Below are 25783 nucleotides of genomic sequence, written 5' to 3' on the forward strand. Positions count from 1 at the left end.
CTCGTGNTTGTAAATTACAATCACAAACAGGCAGCCAGACAATTATTGGAATTAAATTCATCAAATTAGCACTCTAATTGGAGAATTTAAGATTGCAATTCAATGTTGCCAGTACAGTTTCATTAAATTTTATTTCTTTAAAGACTTTGATTGTCAGTGCCACTGTGAAACATAATTCTAGAAATTTATTGTCATTGTAGTCTTGGTAGTGGAGTAGCAGTTTTGCTGATAAAATTTACACAATTCTTTTTCCTGTTTCAATTAATGGTCATTGGAGAGAAGCATTTTGAACAACAGATATAGAATAAGGCGAGTGCGTAACTTTTTTAGGCCTAGTCTCTTAAATGGCGTGACCATTTTTCAAAAAAAAAAATTGTTTGTGATTTCACATAAAGTGTACCGCGTAGCTTTAGTTTGTTTACAATTCGAAGGAGCTATAAATTATCTGTTACATTATAATTTTAGAATCGTCTTGTAAAGAAATGTCTATGTGTAAAACTCGCAAAAAATTCACGAAACTTATCGACCCGGGAAAAACTATTTTACGAATTTGCCTTATGAGAAGGATTTTTAAAAAAATTCAAGAATTTTTTTTCGTCTACATTTTTTGGAGATGGACAAATTGGTAGGGATGGGAAACGTTCAAATTATCGATAATATCAATCGAAACTCAAGCGATTCGCTGACTTTAGTGGAGAGTAGTCATCACACCCGTATCTCATTTTCTCCAAAAAAATATCTTGTTGATAAAGTAGAACTATTCTGACAGATCTAACTGTAGTGTCTTATTTATCGTTGACGCGCCTCACAACGGACAGTAGATTTATCAAGAATCAAACATTTTCACAAAAAATAATGAATTCTATCAGCGCATTGTTGGAATCTGCCGTAGAATCTGTTGATTTAAAAGACTTTCGTTTTGGTATATTTTGTCTATGTCAAGGTCTGTGCAATAGTGATTATTAACAAAGCAAATGTTTCTTGTAGGCAATGTGAAATCGAAAGACAATGATGAATGCCACGTTGTGCAAAATTGTGACGTTAGACAGGAGTTGTTTCATAGATAAAATTATGAACCACTACTTGAGAACACAATCTCAGCTTAATTTGCCTGGAAGACCTAATGAAGTTACTTAATGATAATCGAGAAACCTGTGACCGATTTCCAACGTCAAAGGATACAATACTGAAAATGTTCGGAGAGCAACGTGATTTGTTTCATTATGTTCAACTTCATAAAATGTGAAAAGTGTCATTGCATGAACAAAGTCTGTTCAGATGTCACAATATCTAGTTGTGCGCGATGTAATACAGTGCTAAAAACTACTGAAACAAACTTTTTTTTGTTGTGATTCCGATCGAACAACAAATTAGAAAAAGTGTTAAAAGACAACTGGTCGCATATATGTGAATTCGAAGCAAGCTACAATAAAAACAATCAATCGTATTCGGATGCGCGCGATGGCAAAATATTGAAAGATATCAACGAACAGTATGCTGAGTCTGATATAAATATTTTATCTTTATGTTTGAACCTGGATGGAGCAAACAAATATAAATCAAACACGCTGTCTGTATGGCCAATTCAATTGATCCAGAACTACTTGCCACCAAATATCCGATTCCTTCCGCACAACATCATTGTGAGTGGGCTATACTACCATCAAAAAAAACCGGATTGTTACGAATACATGCTTCCACTCATAAATGAATTGAACGAATTAAGCCAACGGAAAATCACATTGAATATTGGCGGTGAAGAATTCGTATTTAAGCCGATTATTACACATTGCTCGGTCGATTTACCTGCCAAAAGTTTGCTTCAAGCGACGAAACAATTTGGGGGCTACGAAAGCTGTACATACTGCGATATTGTTGGGGAATTGATTGTACTTACTAATTCAACCGCTGCAACGACGGAAAAACAGGCAAGAAGAAAAAAAAACATTAAAGAGAACACCAATAAGCCCAAAAAACCGAAAAAATTCGTTCGTTACACTGAAAGAGATGAACCGTGTGCATTACGTGACGAAGTCCAAACGCTTCAAACAATGTTAGCGGTATCGACGTCTACTGCTGGCGAATCTATCAACGGTGTGAAAGGTAATTTTTTTTGTTGATTTTGTTCGTTTCCGCTTAGTAGTTTTTTAAGTAATTTCGTTGAATGTACTAAAAGGCCAGTAGATCGCCAATCAAAATTTTCGTAAAATTGTTGAAAATTCAAAACTGTAAATGTCAAGTCAATACGGCTTTAAGCATCACTTCACTTGCTGACGTTAGTTGAAAAAGAATTTTTTATCTTTCAGATGTATCGTGTCTAGTCAGTTTGGAGCATTTCAATATCATCTTTAGCATAGGAGTGGAGTATATGCATGCAGTTCTGCTTGGAGTTACAAAACGTTGTTTGAATTACTTCTGCAACCCAAACAACAACTCCAAAACATATTATATTCCACCGAAGAGTCGAGGCATTACTAAATGCGAGACTTTTGGCTATCAAACCGACGAGCAATATTACTCGCAAACCGCGATCCCTCGACCAAAGAAAAATTTTAAGGCCAGTGAGTTTCGATCGCTGCTGTTGTATTATCTACCAGTATGCTTACCCCGGTCTCGTATCAAATGAGTACGTTCATCACATACGCATTTTATCAGCAGCAGTTTACAAATTACTGAAAGCCGACATCCCGTACAAGGAAGTGGATCAGGCGGAAAATTATTTGCTCCAATTCGTGAAAGATCATCAACAGTTATTTGGCAAGGAAAATATGGTGATGGTCATTCACTTGCTGAAACACTTGTCGAACAGCGTCCGACAATTGGGACCTTTATGGTGCCATTCTGCTTTTTCGTTTGAGCGAAATAATGGATGTTTGCTGAAGCTGGGTGAACGGAACGACTGATGTGCTTGATCAGATGTCGAGCAAGTATACTTTATCAAAATCGGTTCCGAGAATTTTCAAGCAAAAAAAATTTTGTCGTGGAAAGCCGGTTATCATCGTGGAGACACATTTGGAACTCCAATGTATCGAATCATTGGAACGTTTCGATTTATCAAACAAGTCAATCAGTGCATTCAAACGAATCAAGCTAGACAACGTAATCTATACTAGTTTGTTGTACACACGGCCGAAAAAGACAATCGACTATTTCATTGGACTGAAAGATGGAGTGAGCATTGGAATGGTAAAATTTTATTTTGAACTGAATCACAAAATGTGTGTGTTGATCGAACAATTCGAAGTCGTGGACTATATTTACCACATCGAAAAAGTTATCAAGTCTAACAAACTTATTTTGGCACCCGTAGAGAACATTGCGAAAAAATTCATTTTCATGAAAGTTGGTCTCAATCAGTATATTGTTACGCCTCCGAATCCTTATGAAAACGAGTAATTTACCGACAAGAACAATGTAAAGATTAATTTGTTACTCTGCACTGTATGAATTGAATTGAGTAAAGGACTGATGTTAATTGGGGATTTTCGTTTTTTTTTCATGCTATTGTCTAACAGGTTCCTTACTTTTCAACTTAGTATCTGAGTCTGCGTCTGCAAGTAATTCAAGGTTGAAATTTCTGTTTGACCATTAGCGAAGTTTTTGGATGACTCGGCAATTAAAAAGAACGCCTGTTTAATGTACTCTTACTGGAGAAACTTCTTTTTCATTTTAACTTCATCAAATCTCTGGTGAGAGCCCATACAGCATGGCAACGAATGTCCAAAGTAGGTTTTATATTAAGTTGTCTTGTTAGACTTGCTAAGACTTCCCTTATTTCTATTTTAAACCCTGAGAACGGTTTTGTGCTTGAATTAAGAAGTAAACTGACTCATGTCTGACATTTAGTAGAATCTGGACTGAGATTAGACTAAGACTAGACTAAGATTAAACTATAATTCTGTTCCTTTACTTAAACCTATACGAAGTACTGAACTTATAACTTTATTCGTTTTCACCGATAGTCAACAGTTTACGTAAACCAAAACGATTTTGTAAAACCTGATTTTTCCTAATAATTCTAAGCATTTACCAATTCTTGAGTCTAGATAAATTTGTATGAGGTTGCTGAACGACAAATCCTGTTACAAGTATTAGTTGCGACAAGTATTGTAATCAAACGAATGCAAATCGACCGATTTTCATCTAGGACACTAGTGTTGTGAGAACGAATACATACCTGATTCAAATCGTACTGTCCGGCTTATTATCAACTTATGATTACTTATGACAGCGTCGCTTCTCATGCTGCTGAATGTAATGTTTTTAACGACGAATCCAGGTTCAATATTTCATCCATTACCTCACAGGAAAACCACAGATTTTCAGACACAATTCAATTTGTATTCAAACAAGTTTTTTCAGCAACAATATCGAAGTCACGAACTTCCTTTCTTTTTAGCAATGTTTCGCACACCAGATGCTATTAGTCGGTTAAGGTATGCATCCTTGATGCGCTCAGAATAAGAAACAGCATCAAGCTGACATTTAGATACACGCTGAATGAACAAATTTCTGATTTGTTCAACCTTTCCCGGTGTCATCGGATCTTTGCCTGGAATTATCTCGCCGATTTCCCCATTTTCTGCAATATGTATGACCTCAGCTGTTCCCTTTAATGATCTTTGGACCAGGATGAGCGGATTGTCTTTGTACGCGTACTGGATGCAATGGTGAACAAACGTCGAGTCGGATGTCTTATCTAAGGGCATGCACTCCAAGAATTTTAGCTCTCTCGCTGAGAAAATGTCATCCGTAGCCGCAGTGTCGCTTGAATCTGGTAACATCTGATTTTTTCCAGATTTAACTTTCAGCAGATCTTCAAATTTTAAGTCCATGTCAGCGTTACGAATCGTTAACCGCAAGCATAACTTCTGCAGATTGTCGTACTCTTGTTGCCATGCTTTGCATCCAGTACACTGTGGATTTTTTCCACTTTTGTGGAGATCAGCGGGCGTTTCTTTGGCAGTTGACTTAACGGCCGTCACTGCAATTTGGCCTTCGGTGCCACTTTCCGCATCACATCGATCTGCTTCAATTATTTCTTGCGCGTCGTGTCCAGCCAAACCTGCATAAATAATTGTTTACGAAAACGTCAATATGATGGACTCTACTGTTTATTTCGATTAAAATAAATGAAAGACTAGTACAGCACCGAACCACTTTAATTCTTTTAACTCAACTAGAAACTCAATTTTTATCTAAAAGCAACAAATGTGTCGCTGATATTTATTTCGATTCCTTTTTTGGATATAATCTACCACTCGTATTTCCTTTAGAAAATGTCGGAAATAATCAAATTGGAATATAACCAATATGGAAATTTAAGGCGCTCCAAGGAAAATTTCATCGGAAATTAACATTGAACTCCGAATACTCCAATTTGATAGTCCAGAAAATAGATATTTCTTTACCTTGTAACTTCATTTTCAACGCGTCAATATAAATATTTCGCACAGCGGTTTCATCGGTTATGTTTTTTTCTTCGTCGACATTTACATCCAATTGTCTCGCAACCGCTTTAAAATATGTATCAATTGTTGGGGTTGATCCATTACCATTCACATCTTTCTTATTAGATTGACCATCTTTCTTTTTTGAGGCTTTCATCTTCAATCGAGGCAAATAAAAATGAATTACAAACGATGCGATATAAAAACAGCTCGAATTAGTATTTCAGTTTAGAAAATGGATGACATACACTATCCCCACTCTTTCCTATTTGAAAATCGATAACGCAGTTTTGCTAGCATTCATATCAGTTTTTTATGGCGCGAAATTGAAAACAAAATTATATTTGACTTATATACTACTAGCACTGTTACTTTTATTTATTTAAATTTTACTCAATAGATTATGATAGATTTTCTTTCTAAAACATGCACCTCACAAGACTGTGTTGTGACTGTGAGATTATAGCGGCTTTTTTCTATATGAAAGTATTACTTTTTTTGTGGTATTACTTATGTCTTATTTTCATGCCTTGGACATAAATTACGGTTTTGAGGCTCTTGGCATGAAAACGTGTCTGTTGTGGACGATTTATTTTAGGCACTTTCTCTAGTCGCCCTCACTCAGTGCCTATTTTTAGTGAAATTTTCATGAAATTCGTGAAATTTCGTGAAATTCGTGAAATAAATTTTGAAAATAGGCACTGCCCTCACTACGTTCGGGCTACGACTCGCGAAATTGCGTAAAATATACCGTCCACAACAGTCACGTAAACAAGTGTTTGGTTTTCTATGATGACCCGCTAATTCATTGTAGGCTATGGTGCAATGAATTGACGCGTGGTTACACGCGGTAACTGTGCAGAACTATTTTACAAGACAGCTGAATATTACCATATATGAAAGAGTGATACGACAAAGTTGAATATTCGTGGAATAAAAAAACCTGTGTTGGTAGTACCGAATTTGAGCTAGTTAGCTGTCAAAATGTATGGGACTTTGTAGCTCCTACAGCGCTTCAGCATCTACACCATCGTCTCATACAATTTTGACAGCTAACTAGCTCAAATTCGGTACTAATAACACATTCAATTTTGGCCTATATTTTTCTTCTACATGTCGTATATATCTCTTATTCATATATGATATTACATTCCGCACATATGTACATTTTACATACTGGCCACACTAAGTGCAGCTAAGATGTACTTCGTACAGCTATGTTAACAAATGTACTTGTCCTAAAATTTGTACATTATAGCAGTACGTTTTTCGTAGTAGTCGTACTATTGTACTGTTGAACAGTACTATTGTCTATTGAGCTACACTATGCACAGGATAGATGAGAATTATGGCCTGCTCAGCTGAATAGTAATGCATTTCAGTTGTAAGTCTATACTGCTACGTTACGTTACACATTTGTACTTTTCTCGCTTCAAAAAAAGTGTTCAGCTGTGCTGAATATAATTTTCTGGGTGTGGTGCACCGAGGTGACGCATGATGTACCGAGGTGACACGTGGTGCACTGAGGTGACGCATGGTGCACCGAGGTGACGCTTAGTGCACCGAGGTGACACAATGTGAAATGAAGTCGATCGATTTTAGGATTTATATTATTGAGAAGACACACTTTCATGTTTGGTCCAGTAAATCACAGTACATCAAAATTGATATTTTTTGTTACGAGGAATGAGAAGTGTAATTTTTCAGGACTAGTCGTTGGCTTGCCCTATCGAGTAAAAGCCGACCATGCTGAGGGATTTGAAAGTAGTGATTGAAACGTACAAACTACGGTTTTCGACGCAAGTAGCATATGTAAAGCTTAATACGTAACTCTTTCGACCTACTCAATCGTTGCGTAATTAACTATTCTAAGCATCTTCATCCTTAACACATAACAGAAAATTGGGTGAGAGCACAGCACTGCTTCTAGCATGAACACTGAATTGACAAGTGTCAAATTTGGAGGCTTTAGTGATAAGAGCTACAGCTTAAGATTGTTTGTATTGTATGTTTTAACTCATACAATGAAACGAGTCATCTATCTATATAAAAGCAACGCGGTGCCAACTGTGATTTCATCAGCCTCCGAATATGTTTTATGTTCATGCTAAGAAGCAGTTAATCTAAACCTGAAGCGAGCCGCCCACAAAAAATTACAAACGGCGGACATATATCTTTGATTTTCCACTGTTTTAATACATTGAATTGATCATTCCCGATTTTTTTTTACTCGTCGCTTGAGCACACAATAACTCTAATAATTCTCAGCTTCTTCGAAAATTCGAAAATCTTTTTATTAATAAAATTCCTTAGGTGTTGACCATATTGAACTTGTGATATTAGAGATATTTCCAAAGGAATAGCTTTCAGTAAATTTAAATGTTTGTGGTCCGAGAAAACTCAAAATTTCCCGAAAATTGACACATATTTTGAGTTTTTTCGTAGTTAGGTAACACCACCACAAACATTTAAATTTTTGCTGAAAGCTTACACATTTTAACACCAAACCAAACGATGTTCATACTTTTCAGCTTTAGAAATACTAGAATCGAATTGGATTTGAAATAAAAATTTTGATGTGCACGGGTGAGACACGAACTCACAACCTTCAACTTGCCGGGCTGATGCTCTAACCAATTGAGATACCGTGGACATTTTTATTTCAAAATCCAATTTTGAACCGTTGGTACAACACATGTATGTTCTTTCTTCTATGTGTATTTCAATCTCCATTAGATGTGTATGTGTTAGTTAGTATACATCATATCAATAAATTTTCCAGAAACTCTAAACACAGAGAACACCGCTTGCAGTACAGAATGTATTCCAAACATGGGAGAACATAGTGGACAAATTTCTAGAGAAACGCTATATTCCGCGACGAATTCTTTTTCATTTTCAGCTTTAGAAATACTAGAATCGCATTGGATTTGAAATAAAAATTTTGATGTGCTAGGGTGAGACACGAACTCACAACAGAGCATCAGTCCGGCAAGTTGAAGGTTGTGAGTTCGTGTCTCACCCGTGCACATCAAATTTTTTATTTCAAATCCAATTCGATTCTAGTATTTCTAAAGCTGAAAATTAAAAAGAATTCGTCGCGGAATATAGCGTTTCTCTAGAAAGATGGTCGTACTTTTTCGAAAAAAAACTGCGAGTCCAAAATTATCATCAAAATAATAATAATTTTGTCCCGAAATGTACGCACCAATTTAGTCATGTGTAAATCCGTCTTTTCGTCTTAAGGCAACTGATGTAACCGACTTTGCATAATAATTTGAAAATAGTTCGATAAAAAGGAGTAACAGATTCGATAATTTTACTTATAAGAATATGTCTGTGACAGGTTAAGGAACGTAATGATAGTTAGAAGCGCTGCCGGTCGGGAGAAGCGACTTTTCTGACTCAATGGTGGTTGGTCTTATGCACAACAAATGTTCATAAGCTTTGGTTTAAAAACCATTGATCTCCTCCTGTATCAAATAAATTCTCATCTTACCTGACATTTTTAAATGGTCAGACTGTTATGTGTTGTGTAAGTTACTACGTGTGGTGTGACACAAACTTTTTGTTATCGATCAGGAAAAACTCTGTTATATGAACCTGTTCTTTACCCCTAAATAAATGTAGTTTGTTTCCTAGAGAGAGTATTGGCCTAAGACAAACCTACACTCAACAAATTAAAAAAAAATATATTCGACTAGGAATGAAATTCGTGAGGTTAAGTTCAACGATGCGCTATAATCGACCTAGCGAACTTAAGACAAAGCAACACAAAGATAAATTGTAGCCTAAATTTGTACCAACACCATACACTTTGGCACAAAACGATGGTCCCACTTTTTTCAGAAAAGAAGCTGATACAAAGTTATCATCGAAAATATATTATTTCTATGCATAAAAGGCTACAATTTAGCGCTGCGTCGATTCTTCTTAAAGATAGTTAAGAGAATATCTGTCTGGTCTCTTTATCAAAGGACAACTTGTGTAACTTGTTCGTTAATAGATAATACTGGATCTAGGATTTATTCTTAAAAGAATTTTTTGCGTGATATCTTGGTGTCGATGATTATTCAACAGGTAAGCAAGAAACACTGCCTTTTTTGAGATTCTTTTAGCAGACTAAAGCATCGCTTGTTTGAAAATGAAGTTGCCTTTGTTTAAACTGAAAAAAATAGCTGAAAAATAATGAACAATTTATGGCAAGCAAGACATGCTTTCGCTTTGAGCAAGTCCGTTTTAGGGTAATTTGAGTCATAAATATATTGAGAAAATCAGTCAGTCAAGGGATCTGACCCACCCAACTTGTGTAAGTCCTAACAGTATTAAGTTGACATTTAGATATACGTTTAATGAAACGATCTACCAGCAAGACCAGCATTATGCTGGTATTTAGTTTTACGTATACATTCACTAGAACAATGGTCTTTTTTAATCTATATGCTCATATACAGACGAGTACTCTACATCCCAGTGGAGACAGTTGCGCATTAGATTTATCTAAAATGTATAGCAAGAAATTGACATCTGTAAGCACACCATTTCTTCATAATGCGGGTGGTTGGAGTGGTTGGGCTCCAACGAATTGTACACAGAAAAAAGACAAAAAGAAACGACAAAAGACATAAGGTGTAAGGTCCCTGATCGTGATTTGTGGTATTGTAACAATTTTTAACTTTGTGCGTTATTTTCTTGGAATCTTTTTATATCCAGAAGTAGGGGCTAACTTTATTGTGAAGATTGAACATTTGGCTTCGTAATTAATAAATAATTGAAAAACTTCTTTAATTAAGTTTAATATTTTAATTAGATATTTTTATATGAAGCTCAATAGAGACCGATATTTGGAGGTATTCCAAAACGTTATACAAATAATACTGCAAATCTATGTACAAGAGAATCGTGATTTGCGGTATAATTTATTTTACATGTAAATTTACATAAGCAAATCATGGTTTGGTTTCGCGTCCGCAAATCACGGTCAGGGACCTTATATAACATCATCAATATACAATGAAATTTGTGTACGTAAGTATTATCTGAGTCTGATGTACTTTGTGCCTAGTTCGTATAGGCTCATCAGGCTTATTCAGTCAGTTAGGCGAAAAGCCGGTTGACGGTGCTGTATTGTTATTAATTAATTATGATGACCTCAAAGCGACGAGGGGCCGTGGGTGTTAATTTTTTTTTTATATTTTTATAATTCAATCTAGATCGTACTTGTTTCATAAATGTATGCAGAAGTGAATTTCTCCGCTATAGTTCTGTAGTTCTAAGCTCATTGAAATGTCTAAAAAAAAATTACATGCAAACACACAGTTGCATGTGGTGTGTCTTTCAGCTTCTTTTAGTTCTTGGAAGCTAGAGTGCTATGCCTCTACAGCAATGGAAGGGGCAATTTTGGAAGGACCAGCTTACTGCTATCAAAAGCCGAAACTCACCACTTATTTCTTTAAAAACTATAGAATTTCATCTAACTGTTGGTAAAATATTAGAATCAATGGAGAGGAGATCCTGGTTCTGTTCAATTTATTTTATTTAAAAACGTGAGGTAAAGTTAACTTTACCTCACATTTTTAAATAAAATACCTTGTTTTAGTGTGTTCATTGACCTCGGCTTCGCCTCGGATCAACTAAATTCACTCTCTAATTTTCATATTTTTTTCACTCGTTATGTCAAAAACAATTTCATTATTTCTACTGATCTCCCTGCTGTGAATGTGTTAATGTGAAATTTCAAGAACGTTCATGAATTGTCAATTTTCGTATCTAAGCTGCTGGTCCCATCCGTTTCCAATGGGGCAAATGATGGAAATTGCACTTCTTGTGTGTTTACCAGCAAAATTTCACACAAGAAGTACCATCTCCATCATTTGCCACATTGCAAAGTAATGTACTGCAACAACACGTTTCATTAGTTATCTAATGTAATAATGCTGCAAACATATCATGAGTAGTGTTTCTGAAAATTATTAATTTTATTGTTTTATTTGATAAACATCAACTTCGGGATTCCTTTAGCACAAAAGAAACCATTCCACACTCAACGTGCACTCAAGTTTCGAATTATTGTGATTTTGACACTGGAATAGTTAATGCACCTACTAAATTTCTTATCAACATTACAAAGCTCATTAGGTTGGGAAATTGAACCTGAAAATATTTTGCTCGTGAACTGATCAAAACAAATGAATAAAAATTTCAACTACATACAAATGATATGTCAAATATACGAATTAATCTGTTGTAACTCAGAACTATCGATTGTTCGTGTAATTATTGAAAAATTCAGATTATTTGAATCAAAGTCACATAATGAAAAACCATTAGTAATATACTTAGGCCTATCTACATTACATAAGTATTATTATTAAATCCGGTTTGATTATCATCTTTGGAAATCGTGTCATATTTTTACATTGTAGACTTTTATTCAAATCGGTAAAGAAGATTTTGCAATTTCTACAACGCCGAGATTTTGCAGTCATATTGGCGTGAACTGCAGTAAGATTATAGTCGTTTGATTGCTTGAGAAGAAATTATCGATAATTGATTAATCATATTGTTATCGATAATTTAATAGTTATCGATAATTATCAAAATATCGAAATTCGATAATTATTAAAACATCGATATTTTGATATTTATCTGAAAATTCATGTTAATATACCGATATATCGGAATATATCGATAAATATCGGATTTTCGGACCGAAATATCCATATATCGAATTATCGATATCTTGATAATTATCAAAATATCAATAATTATCGATTATCGATATTTTTTTGATAATTTTCGATAAAAAGAGACGATAATTATCGATTATCGATAATCGATAATTATCGACAATCATTATCATTATCGCCCATGCCTACAAATTGGGTCCGGCTGGACATTTTAGAAAAAATGACACACTCTAAACATACTCTTAGTACCTGCTTACCATAGCTAGCTGTCTGATTATCTTATTAATTGATCAGATAAATTGCATAAAATAATTAATTTGACAAAGTTTCATGCAGAGAGTAATTCACCTCTAAATTGTCTGAGTCTAGTTGTTTTTCTTTGCGATCAATGTATTTGTAGACTTGTTTAAATGAACGTTAAAACTTAAATATTGATAGAAATCTACATTCCCAAAGCCAAGCTTAAATCTGTCGTCGATATAGATGGAAACGTACAACGCCATGTACAAATTCTTCTAAATTACCTGCCCTTTTAAAAGTACGCAGTGAACGTTTTCCCATTAACAAAACAGAAAATTGTTGCACTAATTAATTTGATGCTAGCAGCACATTACTCATTCATTCTATTCATTCTGTTTCGTTATTGATAACTTTATTATCGGCAGTCAGTAGGTATACACAAACGTCTCCCAGACATTAGAACAATGAATGTTACTGCATTAAGATGAATTTCAGTTGTGATAATATGCCACAGTGACCACATTCAAGTTTGATAAACAAAAAAATTATTCTTCGGAATGAAATTATTAGGCAAGTTGATTGACCTCTAAAATTTACAGATTTGGAAATATTGTTTAATTGCAATTGGATCCGTCTGTCTTGTCTATATATGTGTTGTTAGTGTTTTGTTCAAACAATGATCTATTGATAGAAACTGGCGAAAAAACGATTTTTAAACCAATTTAACACTCAGGCATTTGGATACGGAAAGTTTGTAAATCATTAAATGGTTAAATTGGTTGGAAAGTTTTTCAGTTCAAAGTTGTATTGAGCAAACGAATTAATTTTTTGTGTGTTTCCATTTTGACGGTCAATTCTGAAAGCTCACATATTCCCATTCTTAATCACACAAAATCTGCCGTATGATTAATTGATTATTAAAATGCGTTCATACACCGCTTACGGTTATTGTTGTGAATAAGTGGTGAATAATATGGATCTGTTTGAGCTCAAGTAATATGAGCTGGTCTGAGTTGAAATGGATGATTAATTCACAGAGTTCTACACCGAGTCAATATTGTCACATGACTAAAAAAAGACGCAGTCAGTCTTCATGTGGAACATTAATTCATATTCACATGTGCTAATATTTAAACATGGCAATTAAGTCATGAAAAAAAAAACTATCGTCGTGCTGGGCCAATAACCGGAACAGAGTCTTTAGCATGAAAGTGCTAGAAATCGAAGCTTTTGTTCTAATTTAAGAATTATTCATATATCGTCGGTCGGTGAAATTGAAGAGAGTGAAGAAGAATTTCTGTTCTATTCAACGTGATGACTAAACCGAAATCCTTTGGCGGAACATTTTGAAGGGATCATTAAGCTTGCGTCAAAAGTTTTTTTTTAAACCAGCAAATAAATATTTAATCAGTAAAGTCAATACGAATTGGAAGTTTTTGTTTAAACTTGTTTCAAAATAAAATTTTGTTTTCGTTTTTTTTACCTCATCTTCTGTTCCAACTTTTTTTTGTTAAACTTTTTTTTAAATATTTTTAAGCCTCGATACGTAAGCACGAACGAGTATTTTTTTAGAGTAAAAAAAAAACTTTTTTTTGTTTTCATTAGTTTTGTTTTTGTTTTTTTCCTACAAAAACCGGATTCAACTGGATCAATAAGGTTCGGTAGAGTCTTCAGTAATGTTTAAAATGCAAACGTCTTTGGGATTACATCATCCTTTAATATTTGAATTGAATTAATTTATTTCAAAAGTTCAGCTTTTTTTCAGCATAAAATCGAAAAAAACAATTCCATATTCCATCGAAATCGAGAGAAAGCAATAGAAAATATTTATATGTTTGCCTTTGCACGCGTATTAATACAAATTGTGAATTTGATTTTACATAATATTCATCTGGATAATTTTTAATATCTAAAACAATCTGTTGTCTTGCACGACAAACGAGTCTATTGGGGGTGAGACTATTTTCGTTATTTATTTTCTAAAAGCATTCCAATTCATTGTGACTCTATGGTGATGAAGTTAAGTTCTAAGCTAAGAAGCTTTTAGTAATCGGTGTACTAACAAGAGGACTTTCAGTTACGCTACTGTAAACATACGTTCAGTAATTAATATTCATAAAACAGAAGCGAATTTCTTGACCCTCGACAATAATAACAAAATTAACTCCGGCGTGAAGCTCAACCCTTTTTTGTGCTGAACTGAAAACCGATCAGTTTCTCTTCGATTCAAATTTATCAAACAAAATCCGTTAATATTTCCTTCCTCTCATTATTATTAAAAGTTACTGGAAAAAACCACAAATAAAGCTTAAACGACAACGTTAAAGTTGCAGACTTTAGCTCTACAAGATCCCTTAAAGAAAACTTTAGTCGAAGAAGAAGCGAACAAGAGTAATGGAATTGAACAAAGTATTTCATATTACTGTTTGTTAAGCCCTAACTCGACTCCGTGAAACAGGAGCTCTTGCCTTTTGCTTGGCTAGATATATACTGGTATATTGGTCAATATCCACATGTTATTGAAGTGAACAGTAATCTAACATTCATCAACAATAAAGATGTGCTACTGATAAATAAATTAAACAACCCGAATGTTACCTGTGAAAATTGTGTTCTCAGTCACTAGCAGTAATACTAAAAAGTCACGTTATTAAATTGAATTTAGCCGTTAAACAATTAAATTTAAATTCACGTCTCTTCATACGTCCGTTCTGATCTAAATACCGAAAAGGAACGATGATGTTTCTTCACTGAAGGTACCTATCACACTGAACGGGTAGTACAAAGGAGCATTTTTTATATGCAATTTTGTGAAGAGTTCTGACATAAATTGATTGACATACTGACACAGAGTCAATAAATCAACAACAACAAAAAATTAGAATCCATTTCCATTACACGAAGGTTGACAATGTTGCAATTATTCTTAGATTTATGTTTCAAAAAGAAATGCTCATAGCTTTACGACGATCTTTTTTCGTGTCAGTTATTGACAATAGGCGAGAGTAGATAAAAATATTCGCTAAAATTTAAGGGTTTCACATTAACTTCTGATAAACAACTTATCATCTGTTATCCACCCACAACGACCACAAAATATATAATAAACTCTGGTCATTATATAGGAAAACTATGTGTCAGAATATAATGAAGTAAAAGATTTTGTGTCAAACATCAAATGGTACGTTAAACATAAGAAGTTTTTAGATTTATAACAAATCAAATATGTTTGAAACGGCATTAGCATCGTCATTTTCAAACGTTTTCAAAATTGATGCGCAGTTTCCTCTCTGAATTTCTATTGAATATTGTTGTATCAAGAAATTTGTCGAGCGCTTTTCTCCAGTTTTTTGTTGCAACAGTTTTCCGATTTTATTTATGAATTTCTTAGTGTCCTCTCCCATTGGCCCGAACGTTTCGAAAGCGATAGGAGTGAATATGTAGTCACGTTTCAATGCCATGTAGTGATTATGTTTATGACGTTCTGATTGATCTGCGACAGAGCCAGCGATTTTCGCTGATTGGGCCAGGTATGATGGAGCAACGGTGTCGCTAACTGTAGCATCCCAAATCAAAGATTTGGTCCCTTTTTAATGGTTTAATTTGTGGACAGAGGCTGATTCAATCTACAAACCACAAACAAATTTTTTTGATGATTTTCATTTACCAATTAATTTGGCCGAAAGCTATTAAGCTATTAAGAAAAGACTAAACAAAGCCAATGAACGGAGATGGTAGAACATTCTGTAGTTCTGCTGATGTATTTCTACTTTAAAACAACAAAATATGCTAAACTCTATCCTCCCTACGGTAAATAGGACATGAAACTTTTAATTTAACAACAGCTATTTAGAGCCTAAACTCTGTGTTTTTCGTCTTGCTAAATTAAAAATTCAAAAAAAAATTTTTTGGTTGTTAAAAAACAGACCTAACAAATACCATTAATAATTGCCTTTCTTATTTGCTAATCAAATACATTTGAACATGTTTTGTTGAACTGAAAAAAAAAACCGACTCTGTACATCTTACGTCTTTTAACTTGGCAAATTTTTCAACCATCGAATATATTTTCGACTGATTTTTGTACTCAGACTTTCCGAAGCAGCGAAATTAATTTAAAATTTAAAAAAAAATAAAATTAAATTTAGGGAAAAATATGAAAATATTGAAAACACTCACCGCTTAAATTGTTCGTGTACAGAAAAAATTCCTTGCCGTGTATGCGTGAAAATTGTTCGATCTCCGATATGGTAATAAAATTCACTGGAAAATAATAAACAAACACAGCATTCAGTGAGATGTCTGTTTTTTTTTGTATTCTTAAACAACACGAAAGAAAAAAATTTAACGTAACGACTGAGACGTAAAGGTAAGAATATAAATGTATAATAATTCATTCACATGTAAATTTCCATTAAAATAATTCACGGGTTTTGGAGTGACGAAAAAACCAATTGAATTGAATTCAATAATATGAAGCTATGATTAAAAGCAACGGAGTGCAATTTTTGAAAATAGAGAAATGAAACATTCAAATTGTTTCGGTTCGGATTATATGACGTGCAATTGAGGTAAAAATGAAATATCAAATGTTTATCAGTCAACGTTTCTGTATTATTTATAGTTTACAGCTCATTAAACCAATTATTGGTTTGGTTTTTAATTTGTGAACATTGTTAAATTGGTGAAATAATGAGAGTACACAGGTATACCTGAACACTTATGTATGTAGACCTGATGTATTTTTATATATATAAATATATCCAACAACAATTTCCAACTGAATATTGTTGTGTCGAGTAATATAATTGTTGTACATTGACTTTAAAAATCAGATTTTTATTATTACACACAAATGTAGCCAATGGGTCACAAAAATTTCAGTAAAAATTTTTATTTATTGGCATTTCGTTCGGGTAGACAACTTTCTAAAACACAAGAATTCGATAAATAAAAAAAAATTGGCAACGTTTTTATATGCAAAATTTATTTTTTTTATTTTATTTCATTTAAAGCAAATAATACACGAAAAATGTGCGATAAAAATATTTAGTCTTCGTTTGTATTTTATCTTTCTTCAATCTGCTGCTGGTTTTTTAGAGGAAGGACACAGATGAAGCTTAATGATTTTGCAACAAACTAAAGAGATAACATGAAGAAGAGAAAATTGTATTCAATCATCAAGGATATGTTCTCATTGCTTTGCGTAAATTTAAAAAATAAAATCGATCGGTTGAAACACGGTTTGTTGAGCTATATACCGATAGGTTTAATGGAAATTTACCTGGGAACTATGAAAAGTCGTTTTGTAACATCAACAAAATAAATGAAAAAGAAACTAACAAAAATTCAGTGTTGCACACGACCACTTCCTTAAAATATCGAACTTATTGGACACACAAATCTGTTGCGATGCGTTTATAATCCGTAAAATCCGTTTTTCTTTTTTCCAACAACAACATCAACGACAAAAAATCCCCGAAGAAAACACACAAAATAATAATGGGGCGTTTAATTTACATCACTACAACAATTATTTTTATCCAACAGAAAATAAATTAAGATTTTATTTTCAAAAAGCAGCAAAAAGAAACGACTATCAACTTTGCGATACAGAAACAGGTCTAAACAGCGCGAGATTGCAAGATCAACTGAAAATCGCGTTTCATTTAATACGGAGCACCATATGTATTATTTTAGCTACCTGTCGTACCTGTTGATATGACTTTGTTTGGTATACAATTTAAATATATTGTCTTTTCTATGAAATTTTTAAGTTATATCTGTCGGTGTTATATTATGGCGCTAGTTGTGTTTATAATATTTTGATAAATTTATCGTTTAGGAAAAATTAAAGAAGAGAAGAAAAGATGTTTTGTGGCTGTCACAATTTAAATATATATATTCTGCGTGTACCTTAATTCTTAACCATAATAATGAAGAAAGGTTACACAATAACTAATGTGTTGAATGGCTGTAAATTACTCGATCGATTTGTACAGTACAGATGAATTTTCTTCGATTATTTTGATGTGGGTCATTTGGTTATCGGATTCTTCGGAGGCACGGATTTACATCTTTCTGTATTATTACGTTAGCCTCGTCTGACTGTTCTGTTTCCGAAGTAGCTGTATTTCTGGGAAGCTACGTTGGAATATTTGTGATTTTTGATGCAAATTTGTAAATCAATGAAGTCTAGTCAAATTGTGGCAAATAAATTTAGTGGCTTCCTACTTGTTTTCTTGCGGTTTTACTATAGAATTGCTGAGGTCTTGGGTCCGCCCTACCATAGGCCAATTTATATTTCAGCATAATAATGTCGAAGCAACTACACAATGGGTGGCCTATGGTGCAGTGGTATATTCATTTAGGATTAAGTTAAGGCTAGGTTTGTAACGAATGGATTGACCAACAACTGGACGATTCGTTTGAGAATATTAACAATTTGAAATCGTTTGGAATATATTATTTGACTATGACCACAATAATTTCTTAATTCTTAACTGTAATCCGATGTCCCCTCATAAAATTTAAATCTAAACGACCGAATTATTTAGATCATAAATTGATACTCATGTCGCACGAATAAGTGCTAACTTTTACATTTTTTTTAAACAGCCAACTTCACGACTCAGAGTACGAATTGTCTATATTCAGAAGGAAATGGCATAATGTCGGTCTTTTGATTTTCCCTGTGACTGGGAAATCAGAATAATGTCTCCTCTTGAGGATAATTTACCAAGCTTATTGTGTAATAACATTCGAATATTTCTGTTCTAAATTTATTTTTAGGAAAATGTTGGTGTTACTGTCCCCTGTAGTCAGTGATTTTTAGACATGAATTTCGTTCAGTTGTATTAACGATTAATGCGTATATAAAGCTAAGTCTTTTCTTGGGTTCTATAGAATAGAGAATTATATATATTATGAACCTCTGTCCAAATGTTCATTCTGGCGATTGGGAGATTGTGATCCTACTCGTCAAAATGAACATTTGACTATTGTTGATGGTTTTTACTGTCATACACAGAGAAAAATCCTGGATTAGATTTAAATCTTTTTCGGATTACATATAGGACCAAATTTATTTTTGGATTGAAATCTAATTTTTCGAAAGATTACTTGCATTTAATCTTTCGAAAATAATCTGTCAATGGATTAGATCGAAATCTTCCAAGAGATTTAAATTTTTTTTATTTTGAAATTAAAAATTTTTTTACAACATTTATTTGAATATTGAGTCAGATTTACTTGTTTTATTTATTCTGAAATTGGGAATTTTATTTGTTTAGTTGAAATTAAATGTTTGTTTTTTTCACTTACTTTGATCAGGGGTGGAATTACGGCTGCAGTTTTCTATATAGAAAAGACTCTTTTCTACGTAGAAAAGATTCTTTTCTATATAGAAAAATAATCTTTTTCAACTTAAAACGTTTGATTTTTAGAGGCAATTTTATGCGTATTCGTAGTAGGCATAATTGTTTTGATTGAATTCATCGTCAGTTTGTATTACGCATACTATTGCCTCTAAAAATCAAACGTTTTAAGTTGAAAAAGATTCTTTTTCTATATAGAAAAGAATCTTTTCTACGTAGAAAAGAGTCTTTTCTATATAGAAAACTGCAGCCGTAATTCCACCCCAGGATTTGAACTCTTTCACCTCGGTACCTCCGTATCTCCAGTCCTGTACTTTACCACTGAGCTATTGGGTTCTTAATCTTCGCAAGATTTAATTTCGAACCGTTGTTACGGAGATTTTAATCTTTCAAAGATTAAAAAATAATCTTCTGAACGAATCCTTTGTACCAACTGAGGTAACCATCATAGTAAACGAGTTCAAATCCTAATCGAAGGCAACATTTTTTTTCTTCATTTTTTTAATTATTCAATTAACGATTATTATATTTCATTATTTCATTATATTTCATAAGCAACGATAAGGAAGTTGAACCTGGCAAAAGTATTGAAAAGTAGGAAAATATTATAATAAAACGATATTTTGCGCCCATATTTAATTGTACAATTGATTAAGAAGTATAACAGACCTATTTGCATGAAGAATTTATTTAATTTTTTAACGATTTTCAACTCATAAATCAATATTCCTAAAGAAAAGCAAAAAAAAAGTCTCAAACATTAAGTGTGCTGTGGTTTTTATTTTTACTTTGAGTCGCTAACATATGACAAAAAATTACACATCTACCATCTACTAGCTTCTAATCACAAACTCTAGATACCATAACAACGAACTTTGAAAAAAAAAAAAAAATCGTGGCAAAATGTTCTATATTTAACTTCACTTCTCACTGCTACTATCAATTTTAGCCATTTTAATCCGAAACGTAATCTATCGAAAGATTTTATTTTTGTAATCTTTGAAAAAAGATTGAAATGAAATCTTTAGAAAAATTTAAAATGTTCGTAATCTTTCCAAAGATTAAACATTTAATCCGACTTTTTTCTCTGTGTACCAATGATTGCTAATGACAGTGATAAATTACTAAGAATTTTTATTTTGTTTGATCCACTAATCAAACTTTCTATTCGCCCAAAAAAATCTTAACTTGTCAGTTGAGTGCAGCGAGCAAAATCTACTACTTCATTTGTTTCAATCATGTGCATTCTGCTATATAACAGAACACTAGAGCTTTACCGCCTACTTTTCGCGACTTCATCTCGTTTTTAAAATTCTTTCATCAATTGTTATTTTTGTTTTGTCTTTATCTGGACAAAAAATCACTTCTTCGACGTCCTCTAACCGGTCACTAAATACAAGAATTATCCAATTATATCCCTTGTGCTATGACTGGATGTTATAAATGTAGCCCATCAAGATTGAAGAAAAAAAAACATCAATCGATTAGACCCAAAGGCAACATAACATCAATTTTCCATTCATAAATTAATGCCAGCGACCACACAATACATGATCGAACGCACAAACAATTATTTTTGGTTTTTTTCCTTATTTTTGAATATAATTTTTATCGAACACAAAAAAACAATCCACTTTTTTGTGTTGCATTGGAAACATTGTGTAAGATTATTGTTGAAAAGTCGTTTTTTCATAAATTCAATTGATCTCGAATAATGTGCTCGAATTCATCGTTTTTATTTTTAAAAGGAAAATTACCAGACCAAATTTTGAAATATTTCCACAGTGTAACTAACCATTACTTAATTTGCATCTCTACAAGTCGACGCCATAACAATAATTTCTGAAAAATTCAATTTGGTTAGTTGTTTGGAGAAGTGGTAATAATTTTGTACAATTGCAGACTAATTCAAAATTAATACAACCAGATGATGGGTTTCAATAATAATAATGCAAATGCTACAACTTGGTCAAATGTAAATGTAGCCATCTCACCAGAAAAGATAAAACAAGAGTTTGCCTGGGTTCTGGTTTCCAATTAATGATTCCTCTTTATTAGACTATTTATCGACTAACATGCATTCAACATCTCCAATCTCTGGCTCTATCGCAGCTGTCGTTTTGCATTCTTAATATAAAGACATTTGTTTCCAACATAAATGATATTTTAATGTTTCGTCGAATAACACGTGGCTAACTGTTGGTCGGTTATATTATTGTCTCACATAATCAAAAACGTAACGCACACGACCTTGAAATATTAGAAATTTTCGTTCGATATATATAAATAAATTGGATTTGTATAGCACACAGTGTTATAAACGACATTACGCATATTACGAATTTTGAATGGATAGCATATTTCTATTCATAAATTAATAATAATAATCAAAATTCATTCATTTTTAACATTTTTGTAATTTTGTTTGTTGAATTGTCTGTTGGTTGAACAAACATGCAAAGTATGGGCTATGATTTTTGAAGTTAATCAAATTAATTGAATAAAATTCAGAGCAAAATTACTTCCATGTTTGTGTTGTACTGTACGGTGTTGTACTGTACGGTTAGCTGAGTTCTTTCAGAACCCAGATATTTCTATTATATATTTAGGAACTGCCTGAATATTTTTCCACAATTTTTCAAGATCTACTAAAATTGTTGACGACAAATGGCAGGTCAAGAGTATTTTATTAAATTCCTGGAAATTTTTTGGATCTTTGAAATTATGAAGATTCAAGAAAATTAATGGCTCGCATCATGTAATTCCGCAAAGCATTTAGAGATTAAGATTAGCGATCGGTAATTGTAACTTTTTTTTTGCAACGACAATCGTATCACTATAAGGTTACTGACCGTAATTTGCGGATTCAAAAACCAACATATACTTGGTTTACGTAAATTTATATGGACCATTTTTTTACCACAAATCACGGTCCATATGGAGCGAGATTTGCATATTAGCTTTTTGGCTACCACCAAATATCAGTTCATGTACTTTATATGGATATACCTCAAATAATGATTCTTGATTCACAGAAAACACTAACTTTAATTGAAGAAATTTATTGAAAAATTAATTATTTTTCGTTCAATTCGTGTTGAATCTTCATAATACAGTTCGTAGCCATTATTCTTGGATTATTCTTGAACGGCAACTGGAGAAGAAGATACAACCATGAGCTGTATCAGCTTTACAAGGAGCCTGATATAGTCAAATTCATCAAAATCAATCGATTAAGATGGCTCGGTCATGTACAAAGAATGAACGAGCAACGTGTCTCACTGAAACTGCTAAATACAAGTCCCAATGGAAGACGCAGACCAGGAAGACCAAGAGCGAGATGGAAAGATGTAATTGAGTCTGATCTAAAAGTACTAAGAGTGAGCGACTGGGGAACGTTGGCGCGGAATAGGTTCGATTGGAGAAGATTGCTGGAAGAGGCCAAAACCAATAGTAGGTTGTAGTGACTGCCTAAGTAAGTAAGTAAGTATTATTCTTGGATATCAAAGGATTACAAGAAAATGACCAACGCACTTCAAGCAAAAGTGGTACTCTAAATAGGGTACTAAAACTTGACAGTACTCCATACAAAATTTTACACTGTAAAAAGAGTGGGGATAAAATTTCATACGAAATAGTACTCTTGGCAGCTGTCATTAATAGCACTTTTATTTGGGGTGCGTTGAAACGACGCGTAAAGATAAAAAGTGTCACTTTACCTCAGCGACCTTAATTTGTTACACCATTTATTCAGGGTATACTGCTCTGTGCAAGATACAAAATCTTTTACTTCAATTCTTTCAACATTATGATATAAAAGACAACATTAGTGGCATATCACAGCTTAATTTAGTTAATTCAAGATTAATGACAAGAAGTGTGGATCTGGGCTTGTTCGATTTATATAAATTCAAGGAGGTGACTTAGGATCGATACAACATAGTAGGTCTAAGTTAATTTTAGTTCTGGAAATATTACGTAAGTGATTCAGCAGAAGTTGTTTTAAGTAGAATAATCTAAATTAAGTTAATTTGAAGTCAGAAAATTATTTGTAGGGTAAGGATTATTCATGTTCCTACGGTCAATATCAGCTCAGCAAGATACGGTTGGAACTATTAATGAACGTCCATCTTCAAAAAACACATTTTTTAAATTAAATAAAAATTTATGGAAATTGAGGAAATTGGGTAATTATTTTCAATACTAATACGACCAGCTTCCATGTCAATGACAATGGCATAAGTCGAACGTCTAAAAACATTGTCATCACCTCATTTTTTGTAATACTGTAAATGATCAGACTTAATGTCAAAACATCTGAACGGCTTTTATCACAAAAAAAAAAGTCAGCAGTTTTCTACTGCAAATAACACCAGACTCATTTTCAAACATCCCTCAGACCTATAAATTACACTCTAAATTAATGTTAAAAATCCAGCAAGGTAATACGTCCGAATTAATCTCTTCATCATGATCATTTTACCATATAAATTAGCTCACGTCACAAATATTTGATTGTGAAAAACTCGCATAACAAAGCAAGAACTTATCGCAAGAAATAACAATATTATTTATAAAATGAGTCCTTAAGCTCCAAGCTCTTTTTGTATTTAGGTGCCATTCGTATTTACTATTCGTAGTTAATGAATGAAGCGCGAGTACAAAATGGTGACAAATTTGTTTGGACGACTTTTTTGATTGATTTACAATTTAGAAACATAATATTCATTCAGACATGCTGAACTAATTCCACAAATTGTTCAGTATAACGATAAATAGCGGATAAAGCTGTCAAGATTTGGTTCCATATGGCTCGCGTTGTCATAGGTTTTCTCGTTTGGTTGTATGATCATTGTGTGGGTGTGAGTGATACGGTACGCGATATTCTAAACGTTTTGTTATCTGATCACACTTACTAACTTATAGAACTGAAATGGTTTTTCTTGTACAAATTTATTTAGACCGCATGCATATATTACGAGTGATAAATCTGATTTTCTAAGCAATTGTTGTGTAGACTTTATACAGAACCTTGAAAAAGTAACTCGTGCTCGTTGAATGTTGGCCAATTTAATGTACTTATGTAAAAAATAGTGTACCACTCCGCGCTGAGGCTTGTTCGCGTAATAAATATTGTGGTGAACCTGTTGACGACTTTTGAGTAAATAAAGCAAACATTTTTATTTATTTCTTTGGAATATGGTTCAATATGGTTCATGGGCATAGACTCCATGCATAATATACTGAGCTGCATGCAGTCTCCTTTTTTGTATACAACGAAAAATGACGAACCACCGAAATGTAGTTTGCGCCAATAGGTGAGTGAAATAAAATGCTATGTTCAGAGCAGAAGTTCTAAATGTTATGTGCTCAGGCTCTAATGGCCCCATGTGGTACGTTTTCGTACCTAAAGGCACCAGTATTTGCGTTTTTATCGCTTCCATCCCCTCTCTTTAGATTGCTTCATTTTCCTATATTTGTCCTCAACAAATGGTAAAACCTCACTTTCAACCACTTTTTTCAGTGCAGTTTGAAGTCATGAATCGTTTTGGCTTAAATTTTCGACAAAATATTAATTCCTTATCGTTTCGTTCTAATTTTTATTTCAGCTAAGACAGGTCTGTATCCAAATTATTGGAGTCACTATTTTATGAGGTGAAGAATATCCCCTACCACTGTATCGGTTTTCGACAGTCTACCAAAAATTTCCAATCCTCATCCATTCTAAAAAAAACCAAGAGTCCGTTTTACCACATTCTATATTGCCAAAACGTTTGATTTATTTCCTCTGCGCGTCGCACCGTTTGTTGCAAATCGCCAATATGCCGGCCGCAATTGATTACCGCAAAGAGAGTAAACTCCTGACTATTTATTCAATTTGTCTAGGGTAAGGATCACTGAATTGGTGTACCGTTTGATGAACCACATGCTATCTATAAAAATCAGGCGCTTTCTGGAGAAATATTTTCCCATGTCTTCACGAATTTTTCTTAAATTCTCTTATCGTTTTCCCGATTTTCCAATTAAT

General features: G+C 33.3%; 1 protein-coding gene across 2 annotated transcripts; it reads right to left on the minus strand.

Moving 5' to 3' along the window:
- Positions 1 to 4302: 4302 nt before the first annotated feature.
- LOC119081338 lies at positions 4303 to 18095 on the minus strand. 2 transcript variants are annotated; one of them, XR_005088478.1, is made up of 3 exons: positions 17664 to 18095; positions 16559 to 16642; positions 4306 to 5065 (listed from the first exon to the last, which is right to left on the minus strand). XR_005088478.1 is itself a non-coding variant. In XM_037190141.1 (2 exons), the coding sequence occupies exons 1-2, from the start codon at positions 5605 to 5607 to the stop codon at positions 4377 to 4379; spliced, it is 885 nt and encodes a 294-aa protein (XP_037046036.1). In that variant the 5' UTR covers positions 5608 to 5638; the 3' UTR covers positions 4303 to 4376. The 2 variants fall into 2 exon arrangements, 1 of the variants encoding a protein (XP_037046036.1); XM_037190141.1 differs by lacking the exons at positions 16559 to 16642; positions 17664 to 18095 and adding an exon at positions 5412 to 5638 and having other exon boundaries at positions 4303 to 5065.
- Positions 18096 to 25783: the final 7688 nt, after the last annotated feature.

The sequence above is a fragment of the Bradysia coprophila genome, chromosome X (assembly GCF_014529535.1).
Source record: "Bradysia coprophila strain Holo2 chromosome X, BU_Bcop_v1, whole genome shotgun sequence".
NCBI lineage: Eukaryota > Metazoa > Arthropoda > Insecta > Diptera > Sciaridae > Bradysia > Bradysia coprophila.